General features: G+C 30.7%; 1 protein-coding gene and 1 pseudogene across 18 annotated transcripts in view; both read left to right on the forward strand.

Annotated features, from left to right (window-relative positions):
- The window catches only part of LOC105143375 (uncharacterized), a 72882-nt gene that overhangs the window by 11644 nt on the left and 39929 nt on the right, over positions 1-21309 (forward strand). The window contains exon 5 of one of the 17 annotated variants that reach the window (XM_087404644.1): positions 18071-20019. The exons of 12 other annotated variants lie outside the window; for them this stretch is intronic. In XM_087404644.1, coding sequence (XP_087260770.1) covers positions 18071-19385 — 1315 coding nt within the window. In that variant the 3' untranslated portion in view covers positions 19386-20019. Of the gene's footprint in view, positions 1-41; positions 4425-5275; positions 6960-7657; positions 10134-15517; positions 17195-18070; positions 20020-21309 lie in introns of those variants that run through there. 4 more of the 17 variants (XM_087404650.1, XM_087404652.1, XM_087404651.1 and 1 more) reach the window with 4 other exon arrangements.
- On the forward strand, positions 11392-12524 carry LOC147910359 (uncharacterized; annotated as a pseudogene). Its single transcript, XR_015544373.1, has 3 exons — positions 11392-11414; positions 11480-11628; positions 11695-12524. The product of XR_015544373.1 is annotated as an uncharacterized LOC147910359 (transcript).

Here is a 21309-nt window from a genome sequence, read left to right on the forward strand (position 1 = left end):
GAACACTGATTGACTTCCGTTTGTGTCTCTCTTCTTTCCAGATATTTTGTGTCAAGACTCTCGGTGCTGCCTCAGGATCGGCAGCAATGCGGGTCCAGCGTAATCAAGCAGATCTTCATCAAGCCGGTCAAGCTGAAGCAGTTACAGGCAGAGCCCAAACAATCGAAGAGGAAGACGACGCTCTCTCACGAGAGTTCCTTGAAATGCGAATTCTGTGGCGGCAATTTCATCTGCGAACAGGCTTTTAATATGCATTTAAAGATGCATGAATCTCATTCGGAAGAACAAATACAGCAGGATGAGCAATTAGTTTGCGAAAATTGTGGCTGTACCTTCATGACGATATCAGAGCTGCGTGAGCATCAGAAGAAACACGTTGCCGAAGACTGTTTTAGCTGTGACAACTGCGACTATGTGACCACCCGCAAAGAGAACTTAATCACTCACCAGAAGTGCCACAATGTGTCTAATTACAAATATCAGTGTGAGGAATGCGGCGAACAATTCCAGAGCAAGAGCAACTGTCAGGTACATCTATTGTCGCATGCGAGTGAAAAATCGTTTCAGTGCGACGTGTGTAACGCCACATTTCGCTACCGTCAAGGTCTACGATTGCACTCGAAGCTACATCAACCGGACTATGTACAGCCACAAAGAAAACACCACTGCGAGCTGTGCAACAAGCGTTTCTCTCGGAGACAAGTATTACTGATGCATATGAAGACTCACGACGCGGGACCACAAAACGAATACGTGTGCACGATATGCAGCAAGTCCGTATCCAGCAAGACTTATCTCGCGGTGCATCAGCGCAAGCACACCGGCGAGAAACCTCATGTTTGCGACGTTTGTGGCAAAGGCTTTATTTCGCAGAACTACCTGAGCGTGCATCGTCGCACGCATACGGGTGAGAAACCACATCAATGCACTCATTGCAAGAAAAGGTTTACCCAACGGACTACGTTAGTAGTACATCTACGAGGTCACACAGGTGATCGGCCTTATCCCTGTACATACTGTCATAAATCATTTGCTTCAAAAACGATGCTGAACTCGCACTTGAAAACGCACGCGAAACAAAACGCTCGACAACAACAGGAACAGCAGCAACAGCAGCAAGAAAGTTCGCAACAGGAAGAGGAATCAGTGCCGTACGAAACGGTCACTATAGTGTTATAGTTAGGACAGTGATTGTTTAGATCTTATACTTTTTTTATATAATCAAGCTTTATTTCTTTTATGTTTCATCAGCGTAAGTGATATTAGCAGAATATGCAAAGAATAGATATAAATAACTGCCAGATACTTCGCAATTTACACAAATCATTGAGCGTTTTAATTTTATAAAATAACTGGTGGAAGTATATTGTAAAACAAATTTGCTTTAGTAGTAATGCTATGTTATGTTAGATGAAAAATATACTTGTAATAAGCATTGCTCGATTAAAATGTGAACAAGTATTTATCGAATCAGGATTTTTCCTAAACGGAATCGGTTTATATCAGTACTAAAAGTTGTAAAAGATATAGTAGCGCAGTTGTACTTAGTACTGTATTTTTTAAATGATATTTTACTGGAAGATATTATTTACAAAAATACAGTATATATTATTTACGACCTGGAAAGTTTCGAAAATTTGCAATTTTCAAAAAATTTCTGTTTTATTCTTGAAAATTAGAGATTCATGGAATTTTAGAATCAAGAAAATTTTTGAAATTTTATTTTTAAATTCTCTTTTCCTGAAAACATTTCATTGATTATTTTTTCTTGATAATGTAAAATGTTGAGAATTAGCAATAAGTATGGTATGCACATCCGCGTATATTCACGTACATTCTCTTTTCGCAAATTTTTATTAAAAAAAATAAGGGTAACAGTAGAAAACAATACTTATTGTCAGCAGAATAAAGTAGTTTATTAATATTGCATTGTAATGCGCCTTCCTTGTATTATTCTATAGATATCTAAAAAATAATTATAAAAAAATAATAGGTCAAAACTACCTCTACTCAGGATTGCCACAGATTTGGAAAACTGAGAAAAGTCAAGGAAATTAAAATTGATAAAAAACTGGGAAAAATATCAGGAGAAAATATAAAAGAGACTGGAATTTTGAACTTTGCTCGTAATTCCCTTAAACTGCTTCTATTTCAAATAATTTTTATAATTTTTTAAATATTATATCTGACGTTTATAGTCAAATACGCTCAAAACTCGTGCACTAAACGATTTAAAAAAATAAAAATAAAAATTTATATTTTATTTAGTAATTTTATTTGATCGCTTTTATTCGTCATAACTGCATTCTTTTTTCCAATACTAATTTATTTTTCATTGGCTTGAATCTGCCCCGAAAATTTTATTATGTTACTAAGTTTCTTTTGCATTTTTAATAATATAATTTTTTCTTACAATTCTTGATTTTAAATGTTAAAATTTTTTATTTTATTGGAAATTTCTCATTTTTCTGGAAAACCTGGAAAAGTCAGGGAATTTTAAAATTCATTTTCTGTGGCAACCCTGCTATTCTAGAATTCCTGTCTGCTACTAATTTTCAATATGCTTTATTTATATTACTTGCACTTAAATTTCACTTAAATTATTTTATATTTGCATTAGGAAATTCTTTAATTTTAAAATTTTCAACAAAAATAAATTTTTAAGGAATTTTTATACAAAAGTTCAAACACTTTGAAATTGTTTTGTAATATTGGATTGCTGAAAATAATGAACAGTAACAGATTTCGATTATGATTATAAATGAACATAATACATGATTCTCAATTTGAATACTAGTTATGTAGATTTTAAACATGAAAATTTCTTCAAAAAAAATAGCAATTCAAAATATAAAAAAATTTTGTAAATATGACACGGATGTGTATTATTATTGTTAATTTCACTTTTCTTAGCCACAACCAGTGAGATAGAAGAGCAAAGTATGAATATCTACATTAAAAAATAAATGAAACATTTATTGATTCTCAGTGAAGTCCTATATTACTCTGTTTTAATCATTAATGAAATTTTCACTAATTCAGTTTAAGTGAGGTAGGTACTCTCTTATTCCTAAGTCTGATATTATTGATGTTTATGCATAATGTTTAATTTAAAAGACTTACAAGATAATGCCAATTTTTATTATAGTCGATGAGTAATGTGAGTATAATTATCGATCAAAGAATTATGTAAAAACGTTTTGCAAACTAACTATACAATACATGTTTATTAAAAAAATAAATTACCTTATGAAATTCGATCAAATTATGAAAAGATTTGCTAAATTTTGCCGTAAATAAATTAATAAAGACAAATTCGAAGCAGAAAAAATAGTTCTTGTACATTTGCATATAGCGATTTGAGGTTTGTCTATTATGTTCAAAACATCAGAAAAAGCGAGTGATTTCACAAGCTGTATAAGCTTTATAAGCCGTCCATAACTTTTTAATTTTATTACTGTAACAGTATTTTTTAAATTTATGCTTATATTTGTTTTACTTGTAATACTAATATGATACATAAACAGATAGTTATATATTTGATATTTGCCCGTCTTTATCTTTATAGAAATTCATTAATGATATATTCTAGTGTAAATAATTGTACGCTCTTTGAATATAATATTTGCCTAATTGTTACAAATCAAGAAGTTTTCTGTGCCTTTATTGTTATATTGTTTAAAGAGAAAGTTATACACGATTATATAAAAATTGAGAATATCTATTATTGGCGATTAATGATATGATAGTGTCTAATAAAAATTGCTGTAGTTTTACAGAACTTTATGAATATATATTTTATCTTCCAGTGAAATTATATCCATTTATGAATAACAATATAATTAGTTTGACTTTTATTAATTAGTTTTATTTTTTTTTACAAAAGAAAGAAATGAAATTAAAATTCTTAATTGAAGTATTTTTTGATAAAATAAAATTTATATTTTGATAATCTTGTAATAATAAAAAATACATTTGATTATAAGTATCTTTGTTTAGACTGGGTTGTCCCTTTTGGTAAATTTTACCTTAGGTAAATAGCAAGATTACCCAAATTACATGCGCGGATTGCCAGATTTATCTAATAGGTAGAATTTACCAAAAGGTGGACCACCTTACTTTTTTACTTTTTTGTTTATCCAGTAGGTAAATTATCACAGATTAGCTGAAAATGGAATAACTTAATCATAAATTAAATATTAGAGATTTAATTTTTTATAATTATACTATTTTTCTATAAAAAAAAATTGGAATAATGGTTAAGTAATATAGAATTATTATTATTATGCTTCATCGCATTTTACACAATTGTTATTAGCAGTATTTAAATTATATTATATTCTTGTGAACATTAATTTCTTATATCATGTATTATTTAACTTCAGATATTGACAATAAAAGAAATCCAAATTTTTCACAAGGAATTGGCAGAAAATATTGTCTTTATTTCCAAATGTTAATTTGTTTTATACATTTAAAAAGTTTGATATTTTTGCGTGATACTTTACATAGAATAATATTTTTATTTTTACGTAATTTATATTTTATTTTAATATTATTTTTGTATAAGCGATTATTCCAATAAAATGTATTTCTTTAGAAATATTCTTGAAAATTTTTTGAAAACGTCTGAATATAAAATATTTAAAAAATAGTTATAATTATAAGTAAAATATTGAATTCTTTTAATAGTCATTTGATTTTACAAATATTTTGGAAGGATTTGTTATATTACTTTATTCTTTTTATATATATATATATATATATATATATATATATATATATATAAATGATTTGATATCTCTAGAGATTAACATGTAAATTAAAAAATTATTTATTTTTTCTTAGACTTACATATATTTTTTCTTAGTACTTTGATTTTCAATAATTTGTATGATATATGAAATATTTAACTCGATGTGTCACTGAGATCGCAGCTTTCCAATTGTACAGTAAGTAACAAGATTTTAATATTTTATATTGACATTAATATTTTATATTGATATATTTAATTAAATTTCTTACTACACTTCAAGACTTTAATGAATATAAAAGATGTGCCTTTTTACTTAAATAAACTTTATTGATTTGTTCACTTTATAATTTGCTTTATTATATAATTTTTCTTTTATCTGTACAATTTTATATCTTATATAATGATGTCTATCGTCTAATTGTCTAACATGTAACATGAATTGATTAAATATCTTATTTTAGAGATAAAAACATTTATTTTTTAATTATAAATATAATCTGTTTCTTTATTTCTTTTCAGAACGAAAAAATGGATTTCTAGAGTACCTCAAAAACTTGTAGAAAGGGAAGATCAAAGCGCAGCCTTCGTTATTCTTCAAGAGATTAATGACAAAACTTTTGCACGAACAATTCTTGTTCAAGAGGTAACCGCGTACCACTGTGATTCATGCAATGAAGATTTTGATACAGAAGCCAGTTTGATTGTGCATAGAACGGAACAATCAATACTAAGAACCCGAGAAGCGTTGCGTCAAGCAGAAAAAAAGAAACACGAATGTAGTATATGCGGACAGACTTTCTTGAAAAAGTTGCAATTGATTAACCATCGCCGGATACAATGTAGACAACTTTTGGACATACAAAAGAAACAGGAATGGAAAGAAACAGTTATAGAAACAATTAAGAAGACAAAGAAAATTAAAAACACAGAAAAAATCAAGAAGGTTCGAGAAAAAAATGAGGAATTGTCAGCAGGTCCCGTTAAGTGTGATCAGTGTCATAAGGTATTCAAGAAGAAGAAGTATTTGAATGTGCACAAAACATTACATGGCGCACCGCACATTTGTCAGATGTGTGGCGCGAAGCTAACTTCAGAATATTATCTAAAGATGCACATCAGGCGGCACAACAAGCAGTTTACGGAATTCTGCAAAATTTGCAATAAGGGCTTCTACTTAAAGGCTGTTCTGAAGTATCATATGGCCATGCATATCGATGAAAAGCCCTGTATCTGCGAGATTTGTCACAAATCCTTTAGAAATCAAGTCAACCTCCGAAATCACATGAAGATTCATGCTGAGACGAGGAAGAAATTTAAGTGCGATATATGCAGTTTTGAAACATTCTATAACTGTTATTACAAGGAGCATATGTGGATTCACACCGGTGAGAACAGTGTGACATGTGAAGTATGTGGCAAGTTAATCAGACGACAGTACATGAAGACTCACATGAGAATACACACTGGTGAGAAACCGGAGATTTGTGAATTTTGTGGCAAAGCGTTCAGCGCTAGAAAGTATTTGGTTAAACATCGGCGAATTCATACTGGTGAAAAGCCTTACAAGTGTAAAATCTGCGAGAAACGTTTTACTCAACGGGGTACTCTTACTGCGCATCTTCGAAGACACGAAAATCCTAAATGAAAGCGTTTTCTTTTCTGTTCTTTTTTTTTATTTTTTCTCCAAAATCTTATATAATTCTTTTTGAACTGACTTTATATTTGCATCACACAACATTGATGTTAATTAGTGTAATTTTTGTTAATTCATTGATGGAATTATTATTTTATATTAATATTGCTTATTTAATATGTTCCATATGATCTGCATAGTTAATCGAATAATAGTGATATTAATTATAGTTTAAGTTATGTTATGAAAATATGAAGTTAATTATTTATTTTTAATTTTGGATTTAATTCAGTGATACATGAAAACATGACTTAATGAAGTTTTAAAAAAACTGCACGAAGGTTATTAAATTTTATTAATGAAATATCTTATTGTTTATTAATTTACATACTTTCTCGAACTATACTATTATTTAATATATTGTTACATGCAATGTTAATAAATACTTGTTTTTAGATTCATAATTAAAATATTGATCAGATAAGATCAAATAAATTTATTTTTTCAATTGAACTTTGTATTAACTTGTATACATTATGTAATACAATAAATTTCAATGTGCTTCTGTAATTTGTTATATTATTTATAATTTATACTCCGCTTTCAATCGTTTCATAATTAATTTAAATATATAAGATTTTTGAAATAAATTAGAAAAATAAAGTGTGTGTAAAATATCTTTTATGATCAAATTTTTAACAGCAATTAATAATCGAGTAAAATAGTTAATCGAAATATAAAATATATGAAAATTATTCTGGTAGAAAGAATGCAAAATTCTCTCTGATTAAAAACAAGAATTATTTTGATTAAACAATCATGCTTTTAGAAAAGAGATATTGATTGTGTAAATTGTATCTTCAGAATGTATACTGTATCTTTAAATTAGACAATTTATAAAAATGTTAAGAAAAGTTTATATAAATAGTAAAGTTTATATAACTTTATATAACTTTACAAAATAAAATGTTTTATAATGTATTTAACTTTAAAAATATAATATACATATATGATTATAAATCTAACAAGCATTATAAAACGGTCTTAAGTTTATGTTATTATCTAATTTTGGAATCAAGTCGAATAGTGATAATCAAATTTATTGGCAAATTGATCGACTCAATAAGTATAATAAAAGTGCTTCCTGTGGAAAACTTATCAAGAATGTGTGAAAATGTTTAGCTCAAGTAAATCAATTGTCAACTGATACTATATTATAATAGTTCTTTGTTACTTCCTCGCGCTGTTGACAGATTTATTTATTACAGGTGCAACGAGATCGACATAGAAGACATAAAGCTGGATCCAATTGACGAATTGCAAGATATAGAATTAGTACGATATCAAGACGAAGTACCTATAGCGGAAGAGTATCATCACATTGGTCATCAAGAAATAATTATGGAAACGATTGAATATAAGCCTAGAAGAATAGAAGATCCGAACGACAAACCAGAAGCGTCGGAGATATGTATTCTAAAACAGGTTTCTGAACACGATTCGAATCGCAAACGTGCGACAGTTTACGAGTGTGAAATTTGTGGGAAGCAAATGCTCAAGAAGCTACAATTTTTGAAGCACAGACAAGACCACGAGAGGAATTCAAAGACTGAAGATCGTTGCGAAGAGTGCGATAAAATCTTTGATAATCACGAGAAACTGCAAAAACATAGGATCAAAGCACACCAAAAGGAGAAGCCTTTTCAATGCGTTATGTGTGGCAAGTGTTTCAAGACCGAGGAGTTCTTGAAGACTCATCTGAAGCAGCATAATAAACGTTTCACCTGTGACATATGTGGTGTATCAAAAGTTTCCGGATATGATTTGCGTCTGCACAAAAAGAAACACAATCAAGAATATGTGATTCATTGTGAGACTTGCAACAAAGGTTTTTACACGAATCAAACATTGGAGCGGCACTTGCTCACTCACACCGGCGAGAAGCCATTTATATGTAAGATATGTAACACCCCGTATGCGAGCGCTGCATATCTCAATATGCATATGAGATCCCATGGCGAGAGGGAGAAGCACAAGTGCAATATCTGCGACTTCGAAAGCTACTGGAAGGCCGCATTAAAAGTGCATCTTAAGATACATACTGGCGAAAATCAAATTACATGTGAAGTGTGTGGGAAATCTGTCAGCAGCAAAACGTATCTGCAAATTCATATGCGTATACATTCAGGCGAGAAGCCACACGTTTGCGAGGTATGTGGCAAGGCGTTTAGCGTACGGAAATATCTAACCGTACATTTAAGAACGCATACCGGCGAGAAACCTTATGAATGTAAGGTGTGTCAGAAGAGATTTACGCAACAGGGCTCATTAAACTCGCATATGAAATCTCATAATGAAAGCAAGTGAACAAAACATTTTCGAAGCTCGTACATTCACTGCCATGTGATGCTGCGTTTAGTGTTAAATGTGAACTTTTTAATTTTTACTTTGATCTGTACTCTCTTACTATACACGATCAATATATTGAAAGATATTAATATAAAGTGAGAATAATAGATGATTATGCCATTAAGACTACGGATACACTGGATGTTCTAACAAACTTGTTTTATTTTAATTTTAATGAATTTATTCAAAATGAATTTATCTAAAATGTTAGAAATAGGTGGTTATAGTAAATGCGTATTCTGACGAAATGTAATCTTATAATCTCAAATGGAACAAATGAATGCATAATGAAATGTTCACTATAAAGAAAGAAATCACAATACTATTTCTGACCAATCTTGCACTTTTTATTAGATAAATCTCAATTAAGATAAATTTTTCCCCTATATTCTATATAAATTATTTTTAAAATTAATTCAATAAACCGACTAGTTTTTCAATATATATTTCAGAAAATCAAACAAATAAACAAATTCGTTTAAAGGACACCTGGTGAACTGTATGCAGTGTAAATATTCTCGTAAAAAAACTCAGTTTGTTCTGATATATTCATCAGAATATACATTCATTGTAATCATAACTTAAAAAGATATAAATACGATATCTATATGTATTAGATTTAATGATTAAATTATATAAATAATAGTTGTATACCTTTCCATAATTATTGAATCTTGTAATTTTTAAATGTGAATAATTACATATTCGTTTGTGGGGAGAAAAATAATACAGAGTAAACAAAACTGAACAAAATATGTATAAAAAAAATTTAATTTCTTGTTAGAGATATGAGACTGATAATCATCATGAAAAAAGAAATACATAATGCAGTTAAAAACTTAAGATTTATTTTATAGATTACTAATATATTTATATTTTGCTAAATGCGTCTTGAACTAATAGACTATTAAGTAGACATGCATATTGTACAATTGCATTTTTTTTCAATTTAATTTATTTTACTTGATATAAATTTTAAAATATTTTAAATTTGAAAATATAGCTCTTTCTTCATACAGAAGAACGTATTTATCTGTTCCGTTATCTAACAACAATGAATATTTCAGTCTAGAAATTTATCAGAAAATTTTTATTAATAATTTCTTTCTTTTTAAGTTTTTTTTAAATTTTTTAAAATTTATTTAAACTTTGATTTTTTAGTTAAAAAATATATTTTATATATATTTTAATAATGTAATAAATATGTATTAAACTATCGATTATTACTAAATGTATTATTGTAAATATTTTACGTACATTATTTTCTGCTATATATATTTATGTGTAATCTTTAATGTCATCAACATTAAAAATAAAAAATGTATTAAAAATTTATTCGTTGTTATACATTGTCATCGATAACTACGAGTTATATGTCTCTCTGAATCTCTCGCAGTAGTTATATTAAATATACTAATAGAATGAAGATTTTCTGCGTCATAATAATTGGATACGGAAAGCAAACAATGGAACAACCGTCAATATGAAAATATCAAGATTACAAATATTATAAATATTTATTAGACATTTTTAAAAGTATGCATTATTTTATAGCACGAGATTGGTTTAATTAAAAAAAATATATTATTATTTTATAGTAAATGGTAATTATTAGGTGTTGGAATTAATTCGTAGCGTTTTACAAGTGATGGGAAGTACTTTCATTAATGTATTTTTTAATGCTCATGTGAAATAAATAACATTCTTTCATTAAAAAACGCTACGAATTAATTCCAACACCTAATATATTTTATTTGCAGATTTGTTATAATGAAGCATATATTATGAAAAAAAATGTTTGAAGAATAATTAAATATATATATGTGTGTATATTTAAAAAAACGCGCGCGCGCGTGTGTGTGCGTGCGTGTATGTATGTATGTATGTATGTATATATATGTATATGTATGTGTATATATATATATATACACACATACATATACGGAGTGTTCGGAAATTTAAGCGATAACGCTCGTGGGCAGGTAGAGCGGACTAAACTGAGTTGAAAAGTCCCGTAGTATTTTGCAATTTTCGCAATAGTTTACAAGATATTAATTACTAAAAATTGCTGAATATTAGTCTTCAATAATTTTTTTCTTAAATATTATCAACTTTACAGAAAAAGAATCAAGAAACAAAAAATTGTTTATTTTCTTCTCATATAGCATTCTAAGAATTTTTTCAGAATTTTTTGTTAACTTTTTAGTACTGCATTTTCTTATATTAGAAACTATTTTTATCAACATGAAAAAATATGGTGTTAAAAAATTCTGAAAAAATTTTCAGAGTTCTATGAGAAAAAAATTAACAATTTTTGTCTCTGTTTTTCTGTAAAGTTGATAGTATTTGATTAAAAAGTTATTGAAAACGAATATTCAATATTTGGTAAATAATATCTTATTAACTATTGTGAAAATTGTAAATGGTATAGAACTTTTCAACTCGGTTTAGTCCGCTCTACCTGCCCACGAGTTATCGGTTGAATTTCTGCACATCATGCATATTCTTTTTAAATAAGTAATTTTTAATAAGTAAAGCAATTTAAATCAGTTGACATTATACGTATAGTTATTATTTCATTTTCTTTTCAGAAATGAAAAACCAGCACAGACGTGTGTAAAAAAATGAACTGTCTATAGATGAATGTATGGATTCTACGTTGGTTTCAGTTTTCGTTAAAGAAGAGGCATATGTCTCTTCTTTATATATAAAGAAAATTGCAGTGTTCAATATGAAGATGTACGTTTGAGACATGAGGTTTCCGAGAATTCACGCAAAAAGAATCTGAAAAAAACTACAAACGGAGGAATTACTCATCAGAATTATTCAGGTATGAAAAAACAATTTATCAGACAAACGTTTTGTGAGTGTAGTATATGTATACGAAGCTTCTTAGATCGAAAAATTTGTTTTGAAGGTCATTTAGTGGCACATAGCGACGCTCGACTCTATGCTTGCGACGTCTGCGGCAAATATTTCAAGAGAACCAATACTTTAGCGCGACACAAGCGATCAGTTCATGCTTAGAAGAAAAACTTTGTGTGCGCTATGTGCGGTCACGCGTTTCTACAAGCTACCCAGTTAACCGGTACAAGCGTCATTTCGAAATGTATAAGATACACTATGAAATTTGCAACAAGGGCTTCTTCACGTTGAGTTCCACAAGCACAGCGAGCGAAGCATGCCTTCGCGAAGGAACACGTATGTACTGTTTGCAACGAGTCTTTCGCCACTAATGACATCTTGGCGCGCCATATGAAAATTTATGATCTGAAACCAGTGAAGCACCAATGTGAGTTCTGCGGAAAGATATTCGCCTCCAAGAGCTCGTTGGTATTCCACGTCAAGTCGCACACCGACGAACAATATAGAATACTGTCATTTATGTGGGAGATCCGTCTCTGAGGCTTCTTTCGGGACCATTTGCGTCATCATGGCGGAGGGAGCCTGCCCGTGAAAAACATCTGCGATGTTTGCGGCTTTTCACAGAAAAAACATTAATCGAGCATAAAAGAACTAAATCAAAATATTATTTACCGAGAAATCATACTCATGCGACATTTGCGGAAAGTCTTATATGCATCGTTCGACTCATTATACATAAACGATGTCATACCGTATGAGAGACTGTATCAGTGTAGTTATTGCAGCAAGTGATTTGTGCTTAGTGGAGTGCTTAATAATAAAATACACATTTTTAAGGAAATAGTGATGCAATCGACATAGTTATATAATTTGTATCTGTTTCCATTGTACTGTGTCAGTTACATCTCGTGTTTACAACATTGTATAGTGACATTATCAGACTTACGTGGATTCAAGCAGTACGATGTGGTGATATAAAGAGGTACGATGTTTAATAAATGCCGTATTTATTTTGACGATGCTTGTCCACATTGTTATACGATTAAAATATTTGATATTAATACTTTTTGCAGGAATCGCAATTTGATGTTATCATATATCTGACATATTTTGATTAGAATGGATATAAAGAGAGTGGCGCCAATGCCTAATGCTGATTGGGTCCGCCATTAAGTGTCCTTACTGTTAATTAGAAAGAAGACAGCATTAAAGAAAGAAGAGGTTAAGACGAGGAATTGCATCATATAGATATCTCAGATAGGACACTAATCTAATAAAATGGCGACACTAATTCGCATATCTCTTTATATCCACTCTAATTTTGATATATTGATCATTTACTTTAATTTTTTTTTGATTTATTGAAATGCTATTTATAATGTATTAAAAATTTTCAAAATCTATTCATTGCAGTTATCTTGGATTGTGGCGTCAGAGAAGCGAAAAAAATATCTGAAAAAAATATATATTTTGTAAATTATATTAGGTGTTGGAATTAATTCGTAGCGTTTTTAATGAAAGAATGTTATTTATTTCACATGAGCATTAAAAAATACATTAATGAAAGTACTTCCCATCACTTGTAAAACGCTACGAATTAATTCCAACACCTAATATTAAAATTATTTTTTATATTAAAAGTATTTTTTAATAAAATAACATTCGTAATTGATAGAATAGATTTATAAAATAGATTGAAAATTTGTGTTCTAGTAATTGATAAAAAATCATATACTTGCAATTGAATTATGTAAAAAAAAAATGAAACAAACTATATGTCGAATTGATATCAATTTAGATAAATATGATTTTATTCCGAAATACAAAAAGTTTTCTGAATATTTTATAAATATTTATAATTAATTGTTTTATATTGAATATATTTCTGCATTATTAATATATTGGTCCGGACCAATAAATACAAGTATTACTCTCAGAGAGTTACAATTATCAAAAGCTGTTTCATCATGTCGCTTTTTTCATATTTCAAATGTTTCCATTGTTAGATACAATATGACAAATTATGTACATATAGATATAATAAGACAATTTTGATTATTTTTTAATCAAAATATCCAATTTATTGCATGATAAAGCTGCAAATTCACAAATTTAATGGATATGCATATATTATGGAAAAAAATGCTTGATACTTTGTCAAAAATAATTAAATATATATTTGTGTGTTTATAATAAAAAAAAACGCGCGCGCGCGTGTGTGTGTGTATATATATATATATATATATATATATATATATATATATATATATATATATATATATATAGTATATACTGGGTGTTTCAGATCACCTGTATCATCCTTTTATCTTCGCAGGATAAGTCCTGCGTAAAAATATTCCAATCGTAAAAGTGTTCAAACAAAAGTTGTGGAGTTTAAAAAATCTATTACTAAAATATTTACTGATCTTGTCAGTTTAATTTTGGCATCAAGGTCAAGATAAGATTACGCCGATTTTTTTTAATGGAACATCCTATTTTTTATTTCAGAGTTTTTTTATTTCTAATAGCCTATGTCGAGAGCTTTCCAAAACATTATAAGTTATTTTTTTTTTAGTATTTTAGAAGGCTTGATAAGTTATAGTATCGCCGGCATTACACATAAAAATTAATTCTTAGTGTAAAGATGAAAATAACAGGAATAATCTCTAGTGACCTTGAGCTTGACAAATGTTATTTAGGACATAATCCTGAACAATTCAAGAGGTTTCAGCCATTGATCGAATACCTTGCATAATGCTAATATTGGTAATACTGTAGCTTTCGAGCCTTGTAACTCGAAAAATACTCAATGAAAAAGAACTTTATTATAGTGTTTTGAAAAGCTCTCGACATTATTAGATACTGAGTTATTAGATACTGGAATAAAAAGTTGGGTATCTCATTAAAAAGGTTAATCGAGTATTAATTAGTAAAAATTATCGAATATTGGTTTTCAATAATTTTTTGCTGAAATACTATTAACTTATATACTTTACAGAAAATCAGCAAGAAATAAAAATTTATTTTCTTCTCATAAAGCTCTAAGAATTTTTTCAAAATTTTTTTATCGATTTTTAATATTGCATTTTCTTATATTGGCAACTATTTTTACCAACATGAGAAAACACGATATTAAAAATTTTTGAAAAAATTTTCAGAATTTCATAAAAAGAAAATATGCAGTTTTTGTCTCTTGCAGTTTTTTTTTTGTAAAGTTGATAATATTTGAATAAACAATTATTGAAAACCAATATTTAACGATTTTTAGTAATTTTGTTAATTATTGTGAAAATTGGAAAAATGGACTGGTAGAGAACTTTTCGATTTAGTTTAGTCCGTTCTATTTACACAAAAGCGCTTGGCAAAAAATTATGGGACACTGTACACACACACACACACACACACACACACACACACACACACACACACACAAAATTGTGTTACTGTTTAATTCTAAACAATACTAGGAAACTAATTTTGATTACCTAACAGTTATATAGTACGAGTATTAATTACACACATTATATGACCAATATAATAAAGTACATACTTTTTTATATTTATGATACGTTTGTTTTATAATTCTTACACACACACATACACACACACACACAGATATATGTATATATGTATATACATATTATAAATATGCAATAAAAATTTTTTAAGGTAAGAAACATTGCTTTTTTAAAATATATATTTGATATCTAAAAATTACATCAATATACAAACTTCTAACGAAGAAAGATATAAATAAGTGCAAATAAAATTATAATCCTTCCTGAATTCATTTTATTAGTAATCAGTTTAAATCAGTTAATATTATAATAGTTATTATTTCATTTTCTTTTCAGAAATGAAAAACCAGCACAGACGTGCGTAAAAAATGAACTGTCTATAGATGAATGTACGGATTCTACGTTGGTTTCAATTTTCGTTAAAGAAGAAAAATATATAAAGCAAGAAGATTGCAGTGTTCAATACAAAAATATAAATTTGAGACATGAGCTTTCCGAAGATCCACTGACGCAAAAAGAATCTGAAAAAGCTGCAAACGGAGGAATTACTCATCAGAATTATTCAGGCATGAAAAAACAATTCAACAGACAAACGTTTTATGAATGTAGCATATGTACGAAGCTTTTTAGATCGAAGAACTTATTTGAAGGTCATTTAGTGGCACATAGTGACGCTCGACCCTATCAATGTGACGTCTGTGGCAAGTGTTTCAAGAGAACCAATACTTTAGCTGTGCACAAGCGAATTCACACTCACGAGAAAAATTTTGTGTGCGATGTGTGCGGTCACGCGTTTATACAAGCTTCTCAGTTAGCTACTCATTACAAGCGTCACTTCGAAAAGTATACGACACACTGTGAGATTTGTAACAAGGGCTTCTTCACGAACGCCGAGCTCCACGGACACATGAATGTGAAGCATGGCGCCAAGGAACACGTATGTACTGCTTGCAACAAGTCTTTTCCCAATAATCACACCTTGGCGCGGCACTTGAAAATTCATGATCCGAACTTCAAACCGGTGAAGCATCAATGTGAGTTCTGCGGCAAGATATTCGCTTACAAGAACTCGTTGGTAGTCCACGTCAAGTCACACACCGGCGAGAACAAATACGACTGTCATTTGTGTGGTAAATCCGTCTCATCTAAAGGATCCCTTCAGGACCATTTGCGTCTTCATGGCGGGGAGAAGTCTCTTGTCTGCGATGTTTGTGGCAAGGCTTTTCACAAAAGAACGACATTGGTCGTGCATAAAAGAACTCATACCGGCGAGAAACCGTACTCGTGTGATGCTTGCGGAAAATCTTTCACGCAACATTCGACTCTCGTTATACATAAACGATATCACACCGGTGAGAGACCATATCAATGTAGTTATTGCAGCAAATCATTTGTGTCTAGGGGATTGCTTAATGCTCATAATAAAGTACACATGGTTAATGAAATGATGATGCAATCGACATAGTCATATAATTTATATCTGTTTCTATTATATACTGTGTCAATTGTCATTGCATCTCGTGTTTAAAACATTATTGTGTAGTGATATTATCAGACTTATGGATTCAAGCGATGAAATAAAGTGCAACGATATTAATAAACGCCGTTATTCTACATTTATTTTGACGATGCTCGTCCACAGTGCTATATGATACAATTTTTTAATGTTAATACTTTTTGCGGGAATCATAATATGATATTATCATGTGATATCTGACATATTTTGATATATTGATCTCTTATTTTTATTTTTTATTTTATTGATTTATTGAAGTACTATTTACAATGTATTAAAGCTTGTATCTACTCATTGCAGCCATCTTGGATTGTGGCGTCAGAAAAGCGATAAAATATCAAACAAAAACTTTTGTAAATTATATTAAAACGTATTTTTTAATAAAACAACATTCGCAATTGATAGAACAGATTTATAAAACAGACCGAAAACTTGTGTTTTAGTAATTAATAAATAACTATATATTTGCAATTGAATTATGTAAAAAAATAAAACAAGCTGTATGTCGAATTGATATCAATTCACATAAATATGATTTTATTTCAAAATAAAAGGAGTTTTTCGAATATTTTGTAAGTATATGATATTTAAATTTGATTTTATTAAAAAATGAATGACTGAATTTTTATTATGTTTTCTCGCTTCTGATATCATTGATTGAATTCTAAAGATTTATTATTCATGATTAGGAACCTTAAACAAATTAATTTCATTAAAAATTGTATTGCAAAGTTTTTCTATGATTTTGACATGAAGTTTTCTCTTTATCTTTGACAGGCAACGTGCGTGCATGCGTGCGTGCGCGCGCGCGCGTGTGTATGTGTGTGTGTGTATTATAAAGTAGATTATTATTATAAGAAGTTAATATATTTACATAAAAAATGATTGAACAAAATCGTAAATATAGCAAATGTCGATAGAATAACAAACAGAAATATCAAAAAAGATGTATGTAACATTGTTTATTTTATACGGATTATAGTAAGAGCTATAATTATTTTTTTTATATTGAATATATATTCCTGCATTATATATTATTAATATAAATAAAAATGTATTATTAATATAAAAAAAGTGCTACTCAGAGTTATGACTCTATCAAATGTTTCATCACTTTTTTCATATTTAAATGTCTCTATCGTTAGATATAATATGATAAATATATAGATGTAATATGACGATTTTGATTATTTTTTAACCAAATTATCGTAATTTATCACATAATAAAGCTGCAAATTTGCGCAAGTTTAGAAATTTTACTTACAGGAGTAGAAATAATTTGCTAGACAACGAGACCAGACAATGAAAGAAAGATCGTTGCCATATAACAAGGATATTCGATACTGATATCCCCCTGAATTTTTCCATTTCAGGTACAACCAGCTACAGTTTCCTGAAGACTATTACCCGATGTTCTCTAAACTTGATCTGGTGAAGAAGAATGGCGAACCTGCGAAGTCCTCGTCGAAATGCCTGGATCCGGTGGATGCCACTGACGAGACAGCAGTTTCAACAAATCCCGAACAAGACGTCATAAAGCAGGAAGTAAAGTACAGTGAGGATGACGAGGAAGATCTTCCTTTGGCGTATCACTGTAAACTCTGCGGTGTTTTCTTTGCCTCGCAGTCTTTGTTGGATAATCATGAGATCGAGCACAAAGGTAAGCGGAAGAATACATGTGCCCAATGCGGCCGAATCTTCAGAACTGGTATTAGTCTTCGCAAACACATGAAGACGCATTCGGTACGTAAAAGCAGTCGCAAAAGCAACTCTTCAGGAGTGAGCGATCGTATCGCATCATTGAAAAAGGTGAAGAAAGAAAAGCCTGAGCTAGAGTTTCTTTGCAAAACTTGTAACAAAGTTTTCCGACACAAGAGCAACTATCAGAAACATTTATTGCGCCACACAGTAGGTGATCTCCCCTGCAAACATTGCCCCAAAAAATTTCGGTTGTTTCGTGATTTAACGAGGCACGAGAAGACGCATTTCCTACCGAGTTACATGTGCAAGGAGTGTGATTACGAAACTACTGTTTTGGCGGCTCTGAGCATTCACATGACGCGACACATGGACAAAGCGGATCTGCCATTCAAATGCAATGAATGCGACAAACGTTTTCGTAAGAAGCTCGATCTTCAGGAACACTATAACATTCACTCGGGCGAGAAGCCGTTTGTCTGTCAGCTTTGTAACAATGCCTTCTACTTGAGACGACAGCTTTCCGCACACTGCAGACGCACGCATCCCGAGCTGAAGGCCAACAAAGTGACTAGCACCGCTTGTGATATTTGTGGCCGCGTACTTGCCACGAAGAGGTCGCTCTTCCGACACAAGGAAAGCCACAATCCGACAAAGCTGTATCTTTGCGATTACTGCGGAAAGAGTCTCAGTAGCGCTGAGCACTTAAAGAAGCATAGGCGGATCCATACCGGAGAAAAACCTTACGTTTGCGACATCTGTGGAAAGGGTTTTACCGATTCCGAAAATCTGAGGATGCACAGAAGAGTACATACGGGGGAGAAGCCGTATAAATGTGACCAGTGTCCGAAAGCATTCTCACAGAGATCGACGTTGACTATTCACAAACGCGGACACACCGGGGAACGACCTTATGTGTGCCAGATATGCAATCGTGGATTCTCTTGCCAGGGCAACTTAACGGCCCATCAGAAGTCTACGTGTGTTTAAGAACTTTGACTTGTTTTATGAATGACTTCTTGTTGATGACGCGATTTTCGTTGACGATTACATTAAACGATAATAACAGTGCGATAGTACGTGCTTACACGTTGTTGTTGCTTATATATCGTAACAACAGAGCAGACAAAAATTCAAAGAAGTTTTGAATTATTATAGATTATATTATCTATCACTATGTTGATGTTGGACAATGTTGACGGAGCGATATACTCACGATATTGATCCCGATACTTCTCGATAAATTTCTACAATATCTTTTGTATACTGGTTGTTGTAACGTTTGCGTAAACCGTGCGACGCTCAAGAGACAAAACAACGCGTGATATTTGTCCGTTCGGTTTTTCATGAATTATACGATATTTGTACTATCGTGCTCAAAGTGTTTCGTTACGAATATTGTTGTTCTATTTTTTCAGTGTAGATAAGGATAACTTGTAAGCCGAATAATGCCAATGTTGTTGAACGACGAATTCGTTTTCTTTTCCTTATTTTTCTCTTTTCTCTTTCTTTCTAAGGCAAGACCTCAGACTTACTCGTATGAATGTGGATAAATGCATCGATAAATTTATGTTATCATTGATATTCGTTATTATACGTTTAATAAAATAACTCATACATAAAATAGTGTTTGTAACTTTGAAATTATCTTATCTTTGTCGATTGTTCCTTGATTTTGAAGTAAGAGAACGTCATTATTTCCAACGTTTATATAAATTGCCAAATTAGTCCTTGGGTCATTCTCGTATGAAACTTTGGAAGAAGAGAAAGTATCCATGTCATGTGTATGTATCAATGTCTTGATGATATGACTGCGTTTAAATATGAATGCTGAAAAATTATTGTTGTTGCTTACAGAATTCTCGAATTCGGAGAGATGGGAAAACATTTCAAGAATGAGTTTAGCGAGTAAAAATCCGAGGTGTACAATTATTCGCTAGAAATAGAATCGAATTCAACGATAGGAAACTTAATAATCGAACAAAAGAAGAAAAAGGAAACAATATTGCAAAAAGCATATGATGAAAACGTAGAAATACTATGATTAATACTGAAAACGAAAAAGAAAAGTGCGTGCGATATATTCTATATGCCATGTGACTTATCTTCTGCTTTGTAAATATAAAAAAAACAGTGAAGCATACCAATGTACATCCTTGCACGATTTGCGAGAAAACGCAAGTCGCATATGAATAATCACATGCAGATTCACAGTGACGTCACACATATTTGTGATCTATATGGCTTGATTTTGAAAGTTTTATTTGATGCTCATATTTGACGGGTACACAAGCGCGACTTTCAACGTTGCGAACAGTGCTGCGTCTAAAGATTTATGTCGAATTATAATCTCGAGGATCACAACTGTTATAAGGTGAGTTAGCGAAGAACTTGATATTAAAAACTTCATTCATGATTATTACAGCTTACAGAAATCATACCTTACATACAAACGTGTGATCATTCATGGAATTCAAAAATCCGCGCCGAAATAATAGAAAAATTTTATCTCAGCCTTCGCAGTCACATGAGCCTGCACTTGTCGAAGTTCTTGTGCACCCAATGCGATAAAATATTAGCGTCGAATTAAACATTAGAGCGACATGAACGTATATATACCGAACGACCCTACCAGTGCATGTTATGTCCGAAAATTTCGCGAAATACGCACGTGTCAAGATGCATAAGCTTATTCACACAAGCAAAAAACAATACAAATGTGATATCTGCCTACAATATTTCACGCAATATAACAGCATGACGGCACATCATCGCAAACTACATTCCGACATCAACGTTCCAACCCGGGTTATCGACCATCCTGTTGCTGCTCAGTCGACTTGAATTGATTTGAAAGCCAAATTACTAGAGAATTTGATTAGACACATCCAGTGTGCATTGATGCATATTAAAG

This window comes from Acromyrmex echinatior, chromosome 3 (assembly GCF_024713525.1).
Source record: "Acromyrmex echinatior isolate Ae372 chromosome 3, ASM2471352v2, whole genome shotgun sequence".
NCBI classification, from domain to species: Eukaryota; Metazoa; Arthropoda; class Insecta; order Hymenoptera; family Formicidae; genus Acromyrmex; species Acromyrmex echinatior.